Consider the following 12,744-nt stretch of genomic DNA (forward strand, 5'->3'; position numbering starts at 1 on the left):
AAACCATCGCCTGCAACCGACCAAGAGCCACATTCGAACATTAAATGCACAGAAACAAGAGGCACTTTTTACTTGTACTTTATTGTCAACAACTACAACAAAATCTCTGTGGCAAACGTGGGTTTTTTTTCTGCTTTGTTGCATCTCATTGCTACACGGAGTCATATAAACACTATTCCTGATCAACGCTATACTGCTGGGTTATCAGACGGGCCTTATACCTGTGTTCCCTTTGAAGATGAATTTACAAAATCCATAGCAATTCCCTTCTCTAATAAAATACAGCATAATGTGCAACAAGGAAGTATCACCAATGCACTTCATTAAACATAGATATATATATTTTACTATGTTAATTCATGAAGACGTATCCAAACGCATCGAGTGGCGGATATTATACTCCATCTTTAACACCCACACTTCCTGCGAGTTCACCGCTCTAAGCCGCGGTGCCGTCCATGTTTTTACCTAACGAGCAAAAGATACATCCCTGTGTAAATGACAAAAAATATGTAAAATCATGTTTTGAGCGTGGCTTATACACGACTAAACCGCTCAGCTTCGACTAGAAACAGGATATTATAAGGAACCGCCCGAAACACAGCGGCAACTAATACCGCTCGTATGAAATGGAGGGGGAGGGGGAAAAGGGGGGGTGAAAGGGGGGGAGGGGGGAAAAGGGGGCTCAACGTGTCAACCGAGCATCAAACGGCTTCGGCGTGTTGATGTCCGCCCGTCCCTCTCTCTCTCTCTCTCTCTCTCTCTCTCTCTCAAGCCTCCGAAGGGGAAGCGGAGAGCGTTATGTCATCCGCAGAGAGCGTGACATCTCCCCGCCAGCTGGCTCGTCGTGTCCCTCGGTGAAGTGAGCTGTGACTAGAGCTACAGTCAGACACGTCCACTGACGCAGCCGCGGAAGCGGAGCGACAGACCTATACGGAGGCTGTGACGGCGCGCTCTAACTCCTATGATATCATTCGCATTTTATCGCTTACTGGAAGCACTGGAGGTGCTGTGTGTGTGTGCGTGTGTGCGTCTTGTATAGTTGATTGATTGATTGATTTTATTTATGGATCCAAAGACACGACAAATCCAAGGGATGACATGCAAAAAGTGACCACTTATTTCCAGCATGGTCCCTGAAATTTTTTTTTTACTATTACTATTATTTACTTACAAAAACACATCAAATATCTAACATTCAGCGTAATGGAGGTATCTACTGCGCCGCAGTCGCTAAAGTGATTGTCGGGAATCTAGACTTTGGTAGGCAACAGTTACTAGGTTACTATAGGTTATTATATCTATTTAAATAAGACTGGAAGCTACCAAACCGTTATACTGGCACTGGGCTTCACTACACTCCTTTATTGTCCAAACTACCAAACGCTCTGTTCCGTGTTCACGGTGGTCCGAACCAGACCTGCAGGGTCAAAGGTCATTTTTAAGCTTTCGTTTGAACCTGCTTGTGGAGCACGAGACGGCTGAGGTTTGCTGCCGTAATAATTAATACCAGAACGTTTATATATTTTATTTCATTTTCATTTTAAAGTGGAGTAGAAAAGGCGCCCCCCAGTGGCGAACCATATAACGCGCTGAGTCGCGGCACGGCCGGCCCGGGTTCGATCCCCGGACCCGTCGTTATTTGCCGAATGTCTTCCCCCCCCCATTCTGTCTCCCGTTCCTCCTCTCTCTCTCTCTCTACTGGACTGCCCAGTAGTAAAAAAGCGATAAACGCAAAAAAATTTATCTTTAAAAAAAAGGAGTAGAAAAATAGTAAAGATATTGTCAAAAAGTTGACATTGAAACATGAAACATGAAAACATAATGTATAATATAACAGATTGTGCATACAGACCCTCATCTGCACCTTTATATGGTTTATATATATATATTATATTCAGTTAATTATATTGTTTACACTGTTTACCTTTTCTAATATTTTATATTCAGATCTAATTGTATTGCCTGTATTTATATCTTTCTACTATTACCCTGCCCATACCTGTACCCCCCCCCCCCACCCCTCCCCCACGCTGCTACGACGCCCGAATTTCCCCCAAGGGGATCAATAAAGGAATATCTTATCTCATCTTATATTAAAATGATAAGAGCGAGCCACGTCAGAGCCATGTTGAAGGGTCATGGCGAGGCTGTGATCTGAACGAGACCTCAGGTGGTGTTTATCAGGAGAGGGTCATTGGGTCGCCGGGGGACACTGTCCCGGAGCCTCTGTAACAGATTTCTCCTTCCCTCTCTGGGAGAAGGTACAATAAAAGCTGCCTGGAGGTAATAACAGATTTCTCTTTTATCCCAGAGGCTATCCAGAGTTTGACCTTGTAAGCGCCTTGGGTCTCATGAAAGGAGCTATAAGAAATTATTATTATTATTATTATTGTTACCGGTAAGATATATGGATTAAGACTGATGAATCTTTTTAATAATGATGATATTGCTTTGTTACTGGCAAATGTCTGTTGTGCATTTTTATGTTATTGTTATATGCCTTTTATAGGGACTCTAGCTTGTGTTTTAATGAGGGCTGTCAAAATGTATGCTTTAACTTTGGAGATTAATTTAAATGATTTAAAGCGTTAAAATAAATTAATCTAGATTCATCTATGGAGTGAAAAATCTTCAATCTTATCGCGGATATAAGAGAGAGGTCTAGCAGCCGAGTCAATGTTGATCATGGTTTTGTTGAACATTTGTATTTCACAGGAGAGAAACTGTATTCAAAGAAAGCTATTAAAATAGTCTTTGAATCTAAATATACTTTCTTTGTGTTGATTTTATATTAATTCCATGATTTTACTCAAAGTAAATATCTGTTACAAGCTTCGGTCTTAAGTAGAAAAATGCTATTTTTAATCTAGATTAATTACAGAAAATTGTGAGATTAATTAGTAAAAAAAATTTAATCTATTGACCGCACTAGTTTTAATGTTTGAGCTGCTCACTGCTAGTGCTTCACTGGGGGCTAAAAAGCAAGTGATTGTAAACTTGCAGTCATTGGAGGATGAGAGGGGGGGTGCCTGTTTCATTTCTCCATCAGGGTGGAGGGCTATTTGCAGGGTGGTCTTGAGTGGAGAGGGCTGTTTGCAGGGTGGTCTTGAGTGGAGAGGGCTGTTTGCATACCTTTAGCAATGCAAATCAGAGTTGGCCAGGCAGTATTGTGTGACCAGTGTATATTGTAAATAGGTTTCTTTAGTCCATTTTGTTGTTCTTTTAATAAAATCACAATTCTTCTTAAAAAATATGGCTTATTGATGTTATTATTCATAATGTATACTGTTCTGAGGCCAAATATGATATACTGTTCTGTGGCCAAATAATAAACCACAACCATATAAATGAACCCTTGAGTTGTTTTAGTGAAGTATATAGACATTTGCCATGTTATTCTGACAGTGAGTAAAAATGGCCTACTGTATAGGAAATGCTGCGACCTGATAGAATCGCAGTTGTAATATTACAACATTTCAATACATTTTTTAAAACACTACAACACCATCTGAAAGGTTAAAAAAATAAAAATAATAATCAGCAAGTAGAAATATATCGGGGTCTTGCCGTGTTAAGACGTCTCTACATCATAGGCAGATACCATTGGACCATGCAGGTGTGACTAGAGGCACCCTCTCCAGCGTGTGACTTGTGTGACTAGAGGCACTCTCTCCAGCGTGTGACTTGTGTGACTAGAGGCACCCTCTCCAGCGTGTGACTTGTGTGACTAGAGGCACCCTCTCCAGCGTGTGACTTGTGTGACTAGAAGCACCCTCTCCAGCGTGTGACTTGTGTGCAGGTTCTCCTCCTGTGTGCGGTTCTCCTCTTGTGTGCGGTTCTCCTCTTGTGTGCAGGTTCTCCTCTTGTGTGCGGTTCTCCTCCTGTGTGCGGTTCTCCTCCTGTGTGCGGTTCTCCTCCTGTGTGCGGTTCTCCTCCTCTAGAAGTTCCTTCCCTGGAAGGCGCTGAGGTTGAACGCCGTGTCCATGAACCTCTTGAGCTCGTTCAGGTGGGTGGGCTTGTTCCCCGTGGCGGGGGCGGCGGCCGGGTCGCGACCCACGTACCTGAGAGGAGACACAACCAAGCACACAGTTCCTTTACTTAAGTAGAAATACTCAGATAAACGAGTACTCTGGTCAAAGTAAAAGTCCTCCATTCAAATGTACTACTTCAGTAAAACGCAGAGAAGTATTTGCTATTGAATGTACTCTAAAGTAAAAGTACACATTCTACATGAAGTTTGTGTATCCATTGACCTCTATAGGTCGTGTTAAAGTGGTGTGTGGTCCAGTTATGCTGCTCTGATTAAAGGTTATGTTAAAGTGGTGTGTGGTCCAGTTATGCTGCTCTGATTAAAGGTTGTGTTAAAGTGGTATGTGGTCCAGTTATGCTGCTCTGATTAAAGGTTATGTTAAAGTGGTATGTGGTCCAGTTATGCTGCTCTGATTAAAGGTTGTGTTAAAGTGGTATGTGGTCCAGTTATGCTGCTCTGATTAAAGGTTATGTTAAAGTGGTACGTGGTCCAGTTATGCTGCTCTGATTAAAGGTTATGTTAAAGTGGTATGTGGTCCAGTTATGCTGCTCTGTTAAAGGTCGTGTTAAAGTGGTATGTGGTCCAGTTATGCTGCTCTGATTAAAGGTTATGTTAAAGTGGTACGTTGTCCAGTTATGCTGCTCTGATTAAAGGTTATGTTAAAGTGGTATGTGGTCCAGTTATGCTGCTCTGATTAAAGGTTATGTTAAAGTCGTATGTGGTCCAGTTATGCTGCTCTGATTAAAGGTTGTGTTAAAGTGGTGTGTGGTCCAGTTATGCTGCTCTGATTAAAGGTTATGTTAAAGTGGTATGTGGTCCAGTTATGCTGCTCTGATTAAAGGTTGTGTTAAAGTGGTATGTGGTCCAGTTATGCTGCTCTGATTAAAGGTTATGTTAAAGTGGTATGTGGTCCAGTTATGCTGCTCTGATTAAAGGTTATGTTAAAGTGGTATGTGGTCCAGTTATGCTGCTCTGATTAAAGGTTGTGTTAAAGTGGTGTGTGGTCCAGTTATGCTGCTCTGATTAAAGGTTATGTTAAAGTGGTATGTGGTCCAGTTATGCTGCTCTGATTAAAGGTTGTGTTAAAGTGGTATGTGGTCCAGTTATGCTGCTCTGATGAAAGGTTATGTTAAAGTGGTATGTGGTCCAGTTATGCTGCTCTGATTAAAGGTTATGTTAAAGTGGTATGTTGTCCAGTTATGCTGCTCTGATTAAAGGTTATGTTAAAGTGGTACGTGGTCCAGTTATGCTGCTCAGTTAAAGGTTGGGTTAAAGTGGTATGTGGTCCAGTTATGCTGCTCTGATTACAGGTTGTGTTAAAGTGGTATGTGGTCCAGCTATGCTGCTCTGATTAAAGATCATGTTAAGTGGTATGTGGTCCAGTTATGCTGCTCTGATTAAAGGTTATGTTAAAGTGGTATGTGGTCCAGTTATGCTGCTCTGATTAAAGGTTGTGTTAAAGTGGTATGTGGTCCAGTTATGCTGCTCTGATTAAAGGTAGTGTTAAAGTGGTATGTGGTCGGGCCTCTTGAAGTTGACAGGCTTCAAATGTGAAAGTATAATACAATCTCCATAAAAAAAATTATTTTGTATATATTGTGTTTTCTATGCTAAATCTTTTTCTTCAAAATAACTGATGGTTTCAGATAAATGTAGTGGAGTAAAAAGTACAATATTCTCCTGGCTTGAAATGTAGTGGAGTAAAAGTATAAAGTTCCCTACAATGAAAATACTCACATAAAGTACAAGTAGCTCGAAAATGTACTTAAGTACAGTACTTGAGTAAAAATACTTAGTTACTTTCCACCACTGCGTGAGTCCGAACAGCAGCAGCAGGAGTTAAAATCCTTCGTCCTCTCTCTTGATTGTTACAGTTCAAGTTTGTTTTTATTTGTCACGTATAAAGTACATGTACATTACAGTGAAAAGTGTGAAAGGAATAAAGTCCCAACACTATACAAATATACAATATACAGACTAAAGTACAGTTACGGTTTACCTCTCACAGAAATTAGAATTCTCTACAACATAATTTGTATCAATTTATAAAAAAAAAAGTGCTGTAAGTGGTATTCATTTGTTAGAATAAGTGGTCTACATGTTAAAATAATAGCTCTACATTCCGACAGCCATCACTACAATGTTTTAGCACCGATATGAGCAACATGGGTCTCTCAGTCCCTGAGCTCTGCAGTAAACACAAAATACATTTCCTGGTATCCCGTTCCCACTTCATCCAATCAGGAGAGAGAAAACTACACTACAAAAATGGTCTGACAAAAATAAGAAATAAAAACTAGTTTTAAGCAAATGTGTCCTTGACACAAGTAACGTAATCTGCCAGTGCAGTAAGCAAATCTGGCTTGGCAACACTTAACAAAAGAAATAGCACTTACAGCACCTCCGAACCTTCTGTAGTGTGAACTTGAAATGTTAAACGTCTCTAGTGTGGTAGTGAAAGGGTTAACCTTCTGTAGTATGGTAGTTAAAGGGTTAACCTTCTGTAGTGTGGTTGTGAAAGGGTTAACCTTCTGTAGTGTGGTAGTGAAAGGTTAACCGTCTGTACTGTGGTAGTGAAAGGTTAACCTTCTGTAGTGTGGTAGTGAAAGGTTAACCTTCTGTAGTGTGGTAGTGAAAGGTTAACCTTCTGTAGTGTGGTAGTTAAAGGGTTAACCTTCTGTAGTGTGGTAGTGAAAGGTTAACCTTCTGTAGTGTGGTAGTTAAAGGGTTAACCTTCTGTAGTGTGGTAGTGAAAGGTTAACCTTCTGTAGTGTGGTAGTGAAAGGTTAACCTTCTGTAGTGTGGTAGTGAAAGGTTAACCTTCTGTAGTGTGGTTGTGAAAGGGTTAACCTTCTGTAGTGTGGTAGTGAAAGGTTAACCGTCTGTACTGTGGTAGTGAAAGGTTAACCGTCTGTCGTGTGGTAGTGAAAGGGATAACCTGCTGTAGTGTGGTAGTGAAAGGGTTAACCTTCTGTAGTGTGGTTGTGAAAGGGTTAACCTTCTGTAGTGTTCTGTAGTGTGGTAGTGAAAGGGTTAACCGTATGTAGTGTTCTGTAGTGTGGTAGTGAAAGGGTTAACCGTCTGTCGTGTGGTAGTGAAAGGGATAACCTGCTGTAGTGTGGTAGTGAAAAGGTTAACCCTTCTGTAGTGTGGTAGTGAAAGGGTTAGCCTGCTGTAGTGTGGCAGTGAAAGGGTTTTAAAACAAGAAGGAACAGGTACCAGATAGGCTTGTCGTTGTGCACCACGGTCAGGAAGCGGGGCCGCATGTAGTCGTAGTAACCCATGTTCTTGTGCTCCTCCTGGCACCAGACCAGCTCCGCCTCGCCGTACCTCTCCACCTCCGCTAGGACCAGGTCGAAGGGGAACGGAGAGAGCTGGAGAGACAGGGGTGTAAAGTACTTGAGTAATTGTACTTTGTTACAATACTTAAGTACTGTTTTGGGGGATTTGTACTTTACTCAAGTATTATTAGGTTTGTATACTTTTTTGTTTTGCATTATATATATATATATTTGTTTTGTAAGGTTTTAAATTAGTACAGTCATTGATTTGAGTAGTGGAAAAGGGGTATAGGATTAAATAAGTGTATACTTCTTCCTACTCCTTTTCGAACATGTAAATTGAGTTATGTTTTGCTTTTATTTATTTTTGTTTTAATTAAATTTCTTGAGATCAATGATTTGTTTTGATTTGATATTGTTTGTATTTATTTCCATGTTCGAAATAAAGATTTTTTTTTAAATAAAATAAAATCAAAGGTGATGATATTGAGGCGGTCAGTTTCAAGTTCAAGTTCAAGTTTCTTTAATAGTTGTCATACAGAAGTACAGAATACTTTTGTACAAAATGCTTCTTACTGTTGCGCTCCAGAGACTGTGCATGACAAGATAAGTATGAAATAAAAACATAGTAAAAATAGTAAAAATTAGAAGTAAAAAAAGAGGTCACAGTGTTCAGTTTAGACATATGTACAATGTTCGTAGACGTAGTTACCATACAATATACAATACTGTGCAGTGTACTAATATACAATACTATATAGTGCAAGGCATAAATGGACGAGGTGCAGTTTAGGTACAATTCACAGTAGGTGTACGAGTTGTAGTGCAAATCCTTTATCAATAAATATAAAGTGTAAGTGTGTTTGTGTGATCTAAAGTGTGGAGAGTGGGTGCTGCAGTGTGTTGTTTGTTTGAGTGAGTGTGTGCGTGTGGGTGTGTGTGCTGTGTGCATTTGATGGTTGTTGCATAGTGATTATTGTTCGTTTAGCGATTATTGTTCGTTTAGCAGCCTGATGGCCTGGGGATAGAAGCTCCTTCTGAGTCTTTCTGTGCTCGCCATAAGACTCCGGTATCGCTTGCCTGACGGCAGCAGTTCAAAGAGGCAGTTGTTCGGGTGGCTCGAGTCCTTAATAATTCTCTTAGCCTTCCCCTTGCACCGCTTGTTGTAAATGTTCTGGAGGGTGGGAAGCCCCCCTCTAATTGTGCGTTCGGCTGAACGTGTCACTCTTTGTAGTCTGCTACGGTCTTTTGCAGTGCTATTCCCAAACCAGGAGGTGATGTTGCCGGTCAGGATGCTCTCTATTGTACATGAGTAGAAGTTCCTAAGGATCTTCTGACTGACTTGGAACTTCCTTAGGCGCCTGAGGAAGTAGAGGCGTTGTCGTGCCTTCTTCACAACACTGTCAATGTGTGTGGTCCATGTCAAGTCCTCGGATATGTGGGCTCCGAGGTACTTGAAACTGTTCACTCTCTCAACTGGTGCCCCGTCGATGCTGAGGGGGCTGTAGTCCTTGACCCCCGACCTCCTGAAGTCCACAATCATCTCTTTTGTTTTGCTGACGTTCAGGGAGAGGCAGTTCTCCTGACACCACTGTGACAGGTTCTCTACCTCTTCCAGGTAGGCCCTTTCGTCGTTGGCAGAGATCAGGCCCACCACTACTGTGTCATCAGCAAATTTGATGATGGTGTTGTTGTTCCGCTGTGCTACGCAGTCATGTGTGTACAGGGAGTAGAGGAGGGGGCTCAGAACACAGCCCTGGGGGGCCCCTATGTTGAGCGTGATGGATGAGGAGGTGCAGTTGCCGGCTCTTACCACCTGGGGTCTGCCCGTCAGGAAGTCCAGGACCCACTGGCACAGGTCATAGTTCAAGCCCAGGTCCCTGAGCTTGGCTATGAGTTTGGAGGGGACTATGGTATTGAATGCTGAGCTGTAGTCGATGAACAGCATTCTCACATAGTTCCCCTGCCTCTTGTCCAGATGTGATGCTGCTGTGTGCAGCACATGGGCTATGGCGTCCTCCGTGGACCTGTTGGGGCGATATGCAAATTGCAGAGGGTCCAGGTTGATGGGGAGGGAGGAACAGATGTAGCCCTTCACTAGCTTCTCAAAGCACTTCATGGCTATGGAGGTGAGGGCTACAGGGCGGTAGTCGTTGAGGCAAGCGGGCGTAGATTTTTTGGGTACAGGGATGATGGTGGACTTCTTCAGACAGGTGGGGATGACGGCCTGTTCCAAGGACAGGTTGAAGATGTCAGTGAATACCGGGGCCAGTTGGTCGGCACAGACTTTTAGGACGCGGCCGGGGATGCCGTCCGGTCCTGCTGCCTTCCTGATATCCACTTTTTTAAAGATCCGTCTCACCTCATGCTCTGTTACCCTGAACACTGAGTCTCCATCAGCAGACCCCCCCCCCCCCCATTGCCGTGGTTTGTAGGCTGGTGTTGTTGTTCACAGCCTCAAACCTCGCATAGAAGGAGTTGAGATCATTTGCTAAGGAGATGTCACTGTTCAGTTTGAGGGGGGTTCCTTTGTAGTCTGTCATTGTTCTGAGGCCCTGCCACATGCCTCTAGAGTCAGCCTGTTCAAACTGAAGTTCAACTTTATCCCTGTAACGCCGTTTTGCCTCTATTACTGCTCTCCTGACGTTGTATCTTGCCATCTTGTGTTCTTCCATGTTGCCTGTCACCAGCCCGGTGTTGTATGCTGATGTGCGCACTTTCAGAGCCTCACGGACGGATTTGTCTACCCAGGGCTTTTGATTTGGGTAGATATTAATTTTGGTGGTGGGGATTATTACTTCTACCTGAGTACAGACATAGTCAATCACCGTTTCGGTGTATTCGTTAATATTGGCTGTGTTATCACGGAATACACTCCATTCTGTGCTTCCCAGCACTGCTTGGAGTGACTCCACTGACGTCACGGCCCAACGCTTAACCTCTCGCGAGACCACCGGCGTTCGCTTGAGACTCTGTTTGTACTTAGGCAAAAGGAAAATGGCGGCGTGATCGCTTTTACCGAATGGACTAAGAGCCTGTGACTTGTACCCATTCTTAAATTGCGAGTATACATGGTCTAATATGTTCTCGCCTCTGGTGGGACAGGTCACATGCTGATAGAAATTCGGCAGCACCTTTTTAAGACGCGCGCTGTTGAAATCCCCCAAGACCAAAATGGCAGCGTCAACATTAGCTGCTTGGAGTTTGTTTACCTCGTCGTGGAGTTTTGAAAGTGCGACCTCAGTGTTCGCGTGTGGTGGAATGTACACTCCGATGAGGATGATGGACGTTAACTCTCTTGGGAGGAAGAAGGGTCGACATTTTATCGTGATAAACTCCAGGTCTGGGGAGCAGTGGTTAGACATTTCCTTTGTGTTGCCTACATCGCACCACTCCTTGTTTATCATGAAGGCAATGCCGCCTCCTTTCTTCTTTAATGACTCTAATGCCGTCCGGTCTTTGCGTAGAACGAAGAAGTGGTCTGCCGGTTCTATTGCATGATTCGGGACATCTGGACTCAGCCAAGTTTCTGTGAAACAGAGGACGTTACAATCCCGAATGTCCCTCTGGAATTGGATCCTTGCTCTGATGTCGTCCAATTTGTTTCCTATCGATTGCACATTGGCCAACAATATGCTGGGCAATGTGGTTCTGTGTCGTTTGGACCTCAGTCTGTTCCGGACCCCGGCTCTCTTTCCTCGTCTTCGCGGCGGCTTCTTGGCGTCTTGGCCATGGCCGGCATAACAAAGGATCTCGGCGGGCCATTTCTGCTGTTCAGCGATCCGATCCAGAGAGCAATCCAAACGGTAAGTTTTTCTTAATCCAATGTCAATGATTGACTGACGGTCATACACATATAATGCACCAACAGTTGGTGCAAATAAAACTCCTAATACTATAAAAATTAACAAAATATTATATTGTTTGTATTTATTTACATTTTGTCCATGGTTTGATATTTATGATTGTGTATGAAGAAACTCTGATTGTATTGATTCCATGTGGCAAATAAAACTCTGAATTTTTTTTAATTTATTTACATGTTCGAAATAAAGATTTCAAATCAAATTAAATGAAAATCAAATCAAAGGTGATGATATTGAAGTTTGGTAAAAAAAAAATTTAAAAGAAAGAAAGTAGGCTTGAACATAGGGATGTTCGATATTAGCTTTTTTTACCGATATCCGATATACCGATATTGTCCAACTCTTAATTTCCGATACCGATATCAACCGATATCAACCGATACCGATATATGCAGGGTTCCCCCCCCCCAAGAAAACTGAATAATTTCAGGTAATTAACATTACATATCTCTTGTTGTGGAATTAACACAACATTATGCATATTTTTGACAATAAATGAAATAAGAATTTGTTCTTACTTGCTTGCCTGGGTAAATAAAGGTTAAATAAATGTAAAAAATAAATAAAAATTAAAACAAAAAAACTTTCAAAACAGATACCGATAATTTCCGATATTACATTTGAATGTATCAATATCGGACCTCCCTACTTGAACGTCGTTACCTGCTCCAGCCTGACGATGGCGACGCTCTCCTCCAGGCCGCGGAGCTTCCTCTCCCTCGCCAGCTCGTAGTACACCTTCCCGGTGCAGAACACCACCCTCCTCACGGCACCCGGGCTGCGGCTCGCGGGGTCCTCGTCGGGGAGCAGGCGCCTGAACCTCGTGCCTGCGGGACAACGTCACATGTTTTAGGTTTTATTTTTAGTTTAGTTTATTTGACAATCTTTTTTTTTATCCACTTTTTCTCCTTATTTTCAATTTTTTCAAATCGCTGCTCAAAACGCACCTCTTTTCCCCCCGGCCTTTGACCAGAGTTAGCCTGCCACTTGTACACGATGTTGAATGAATGAATGAATGACTTTATTTGACAATATAAAAAATAAACATGTGACAGAAGAGCACAGTCAGGATATACTGCCAAGGATGAAACACAAAAAAGCTCAGAGCTTATTTCCATTGTGGTCCTTGTAGGGGGGTGGGGGAGTGTGATGCTTAATACATGCATCATACAAAACATGACATCACAACACATCACATATACCATTTAACATTTATATACATAACAGACTCATACAACATGCAAGGGTGCCTTAAGCTAAGTGTCTAGGTTAAGTATAGTCCCTTTTGAGCCATGTCTTCAGGCTGGACTTGAATCTAACGGCATTGTCTACGATTTTCAGGTCACTGGGCAGACTGTTCCAATAGACAGCTGCTGAATACAGAAATGACTCCTTCCCCACACAGCTCCTGAATCTGACTGGCACAAAGTCAGTTGAGCTGCGCCTAGTTGGGAATGCATGTGTAACTGAGGGGTACAATTCCCTGACTGTATTAATAAGTATGGTATCATTAAACCACTACTGTCTTATGTACATTACTACTGGCCATACAGTACACAGGTAT

The 12,744-nt window shown here is 42.5% G+C and overlaps 1 protein-coding gene across 1 annotated transcript in view; it reads right to left on the reverse strand.

Moving 5' to 3' along the window:
• Positions 1–3,940: 3,940 nt before the first annotated feature.
• The window catches only part of LOC311234376 (2-oxoglutarate dehydrogenase-like, mitochondrial), a gene marked incomplete at its 3' end in the record, with an annotated part of 81,746 nt that continues 72,942 nt past the window's right edge, over positions 3,941–12,744 (reverse strand). The window contains 3 exon segments of the mRNA XM_084321539.1: positions 3,941–4,064; positions 7,253–7,407; positions 11,844–12,007. Coding sequence (XP_084177665.1) covers positions 3,941–4,064; positions 7,253–7,407; positions 11,844–12,007 — 443 coding nt within the window.

Source organism: Notolepis coatsorum (assembly GCF_963971535.1).
Source record: "Notolepis coatsorum genome assembly, chromosome: 9".
Taxonomy (NCBI): domain Eukaryota; kingdom Metazoa; phylum Chordata; class Actinopteri; order Aulopiformes; family Paralepididae; genus Notolepis; species Notolepis coatsorum.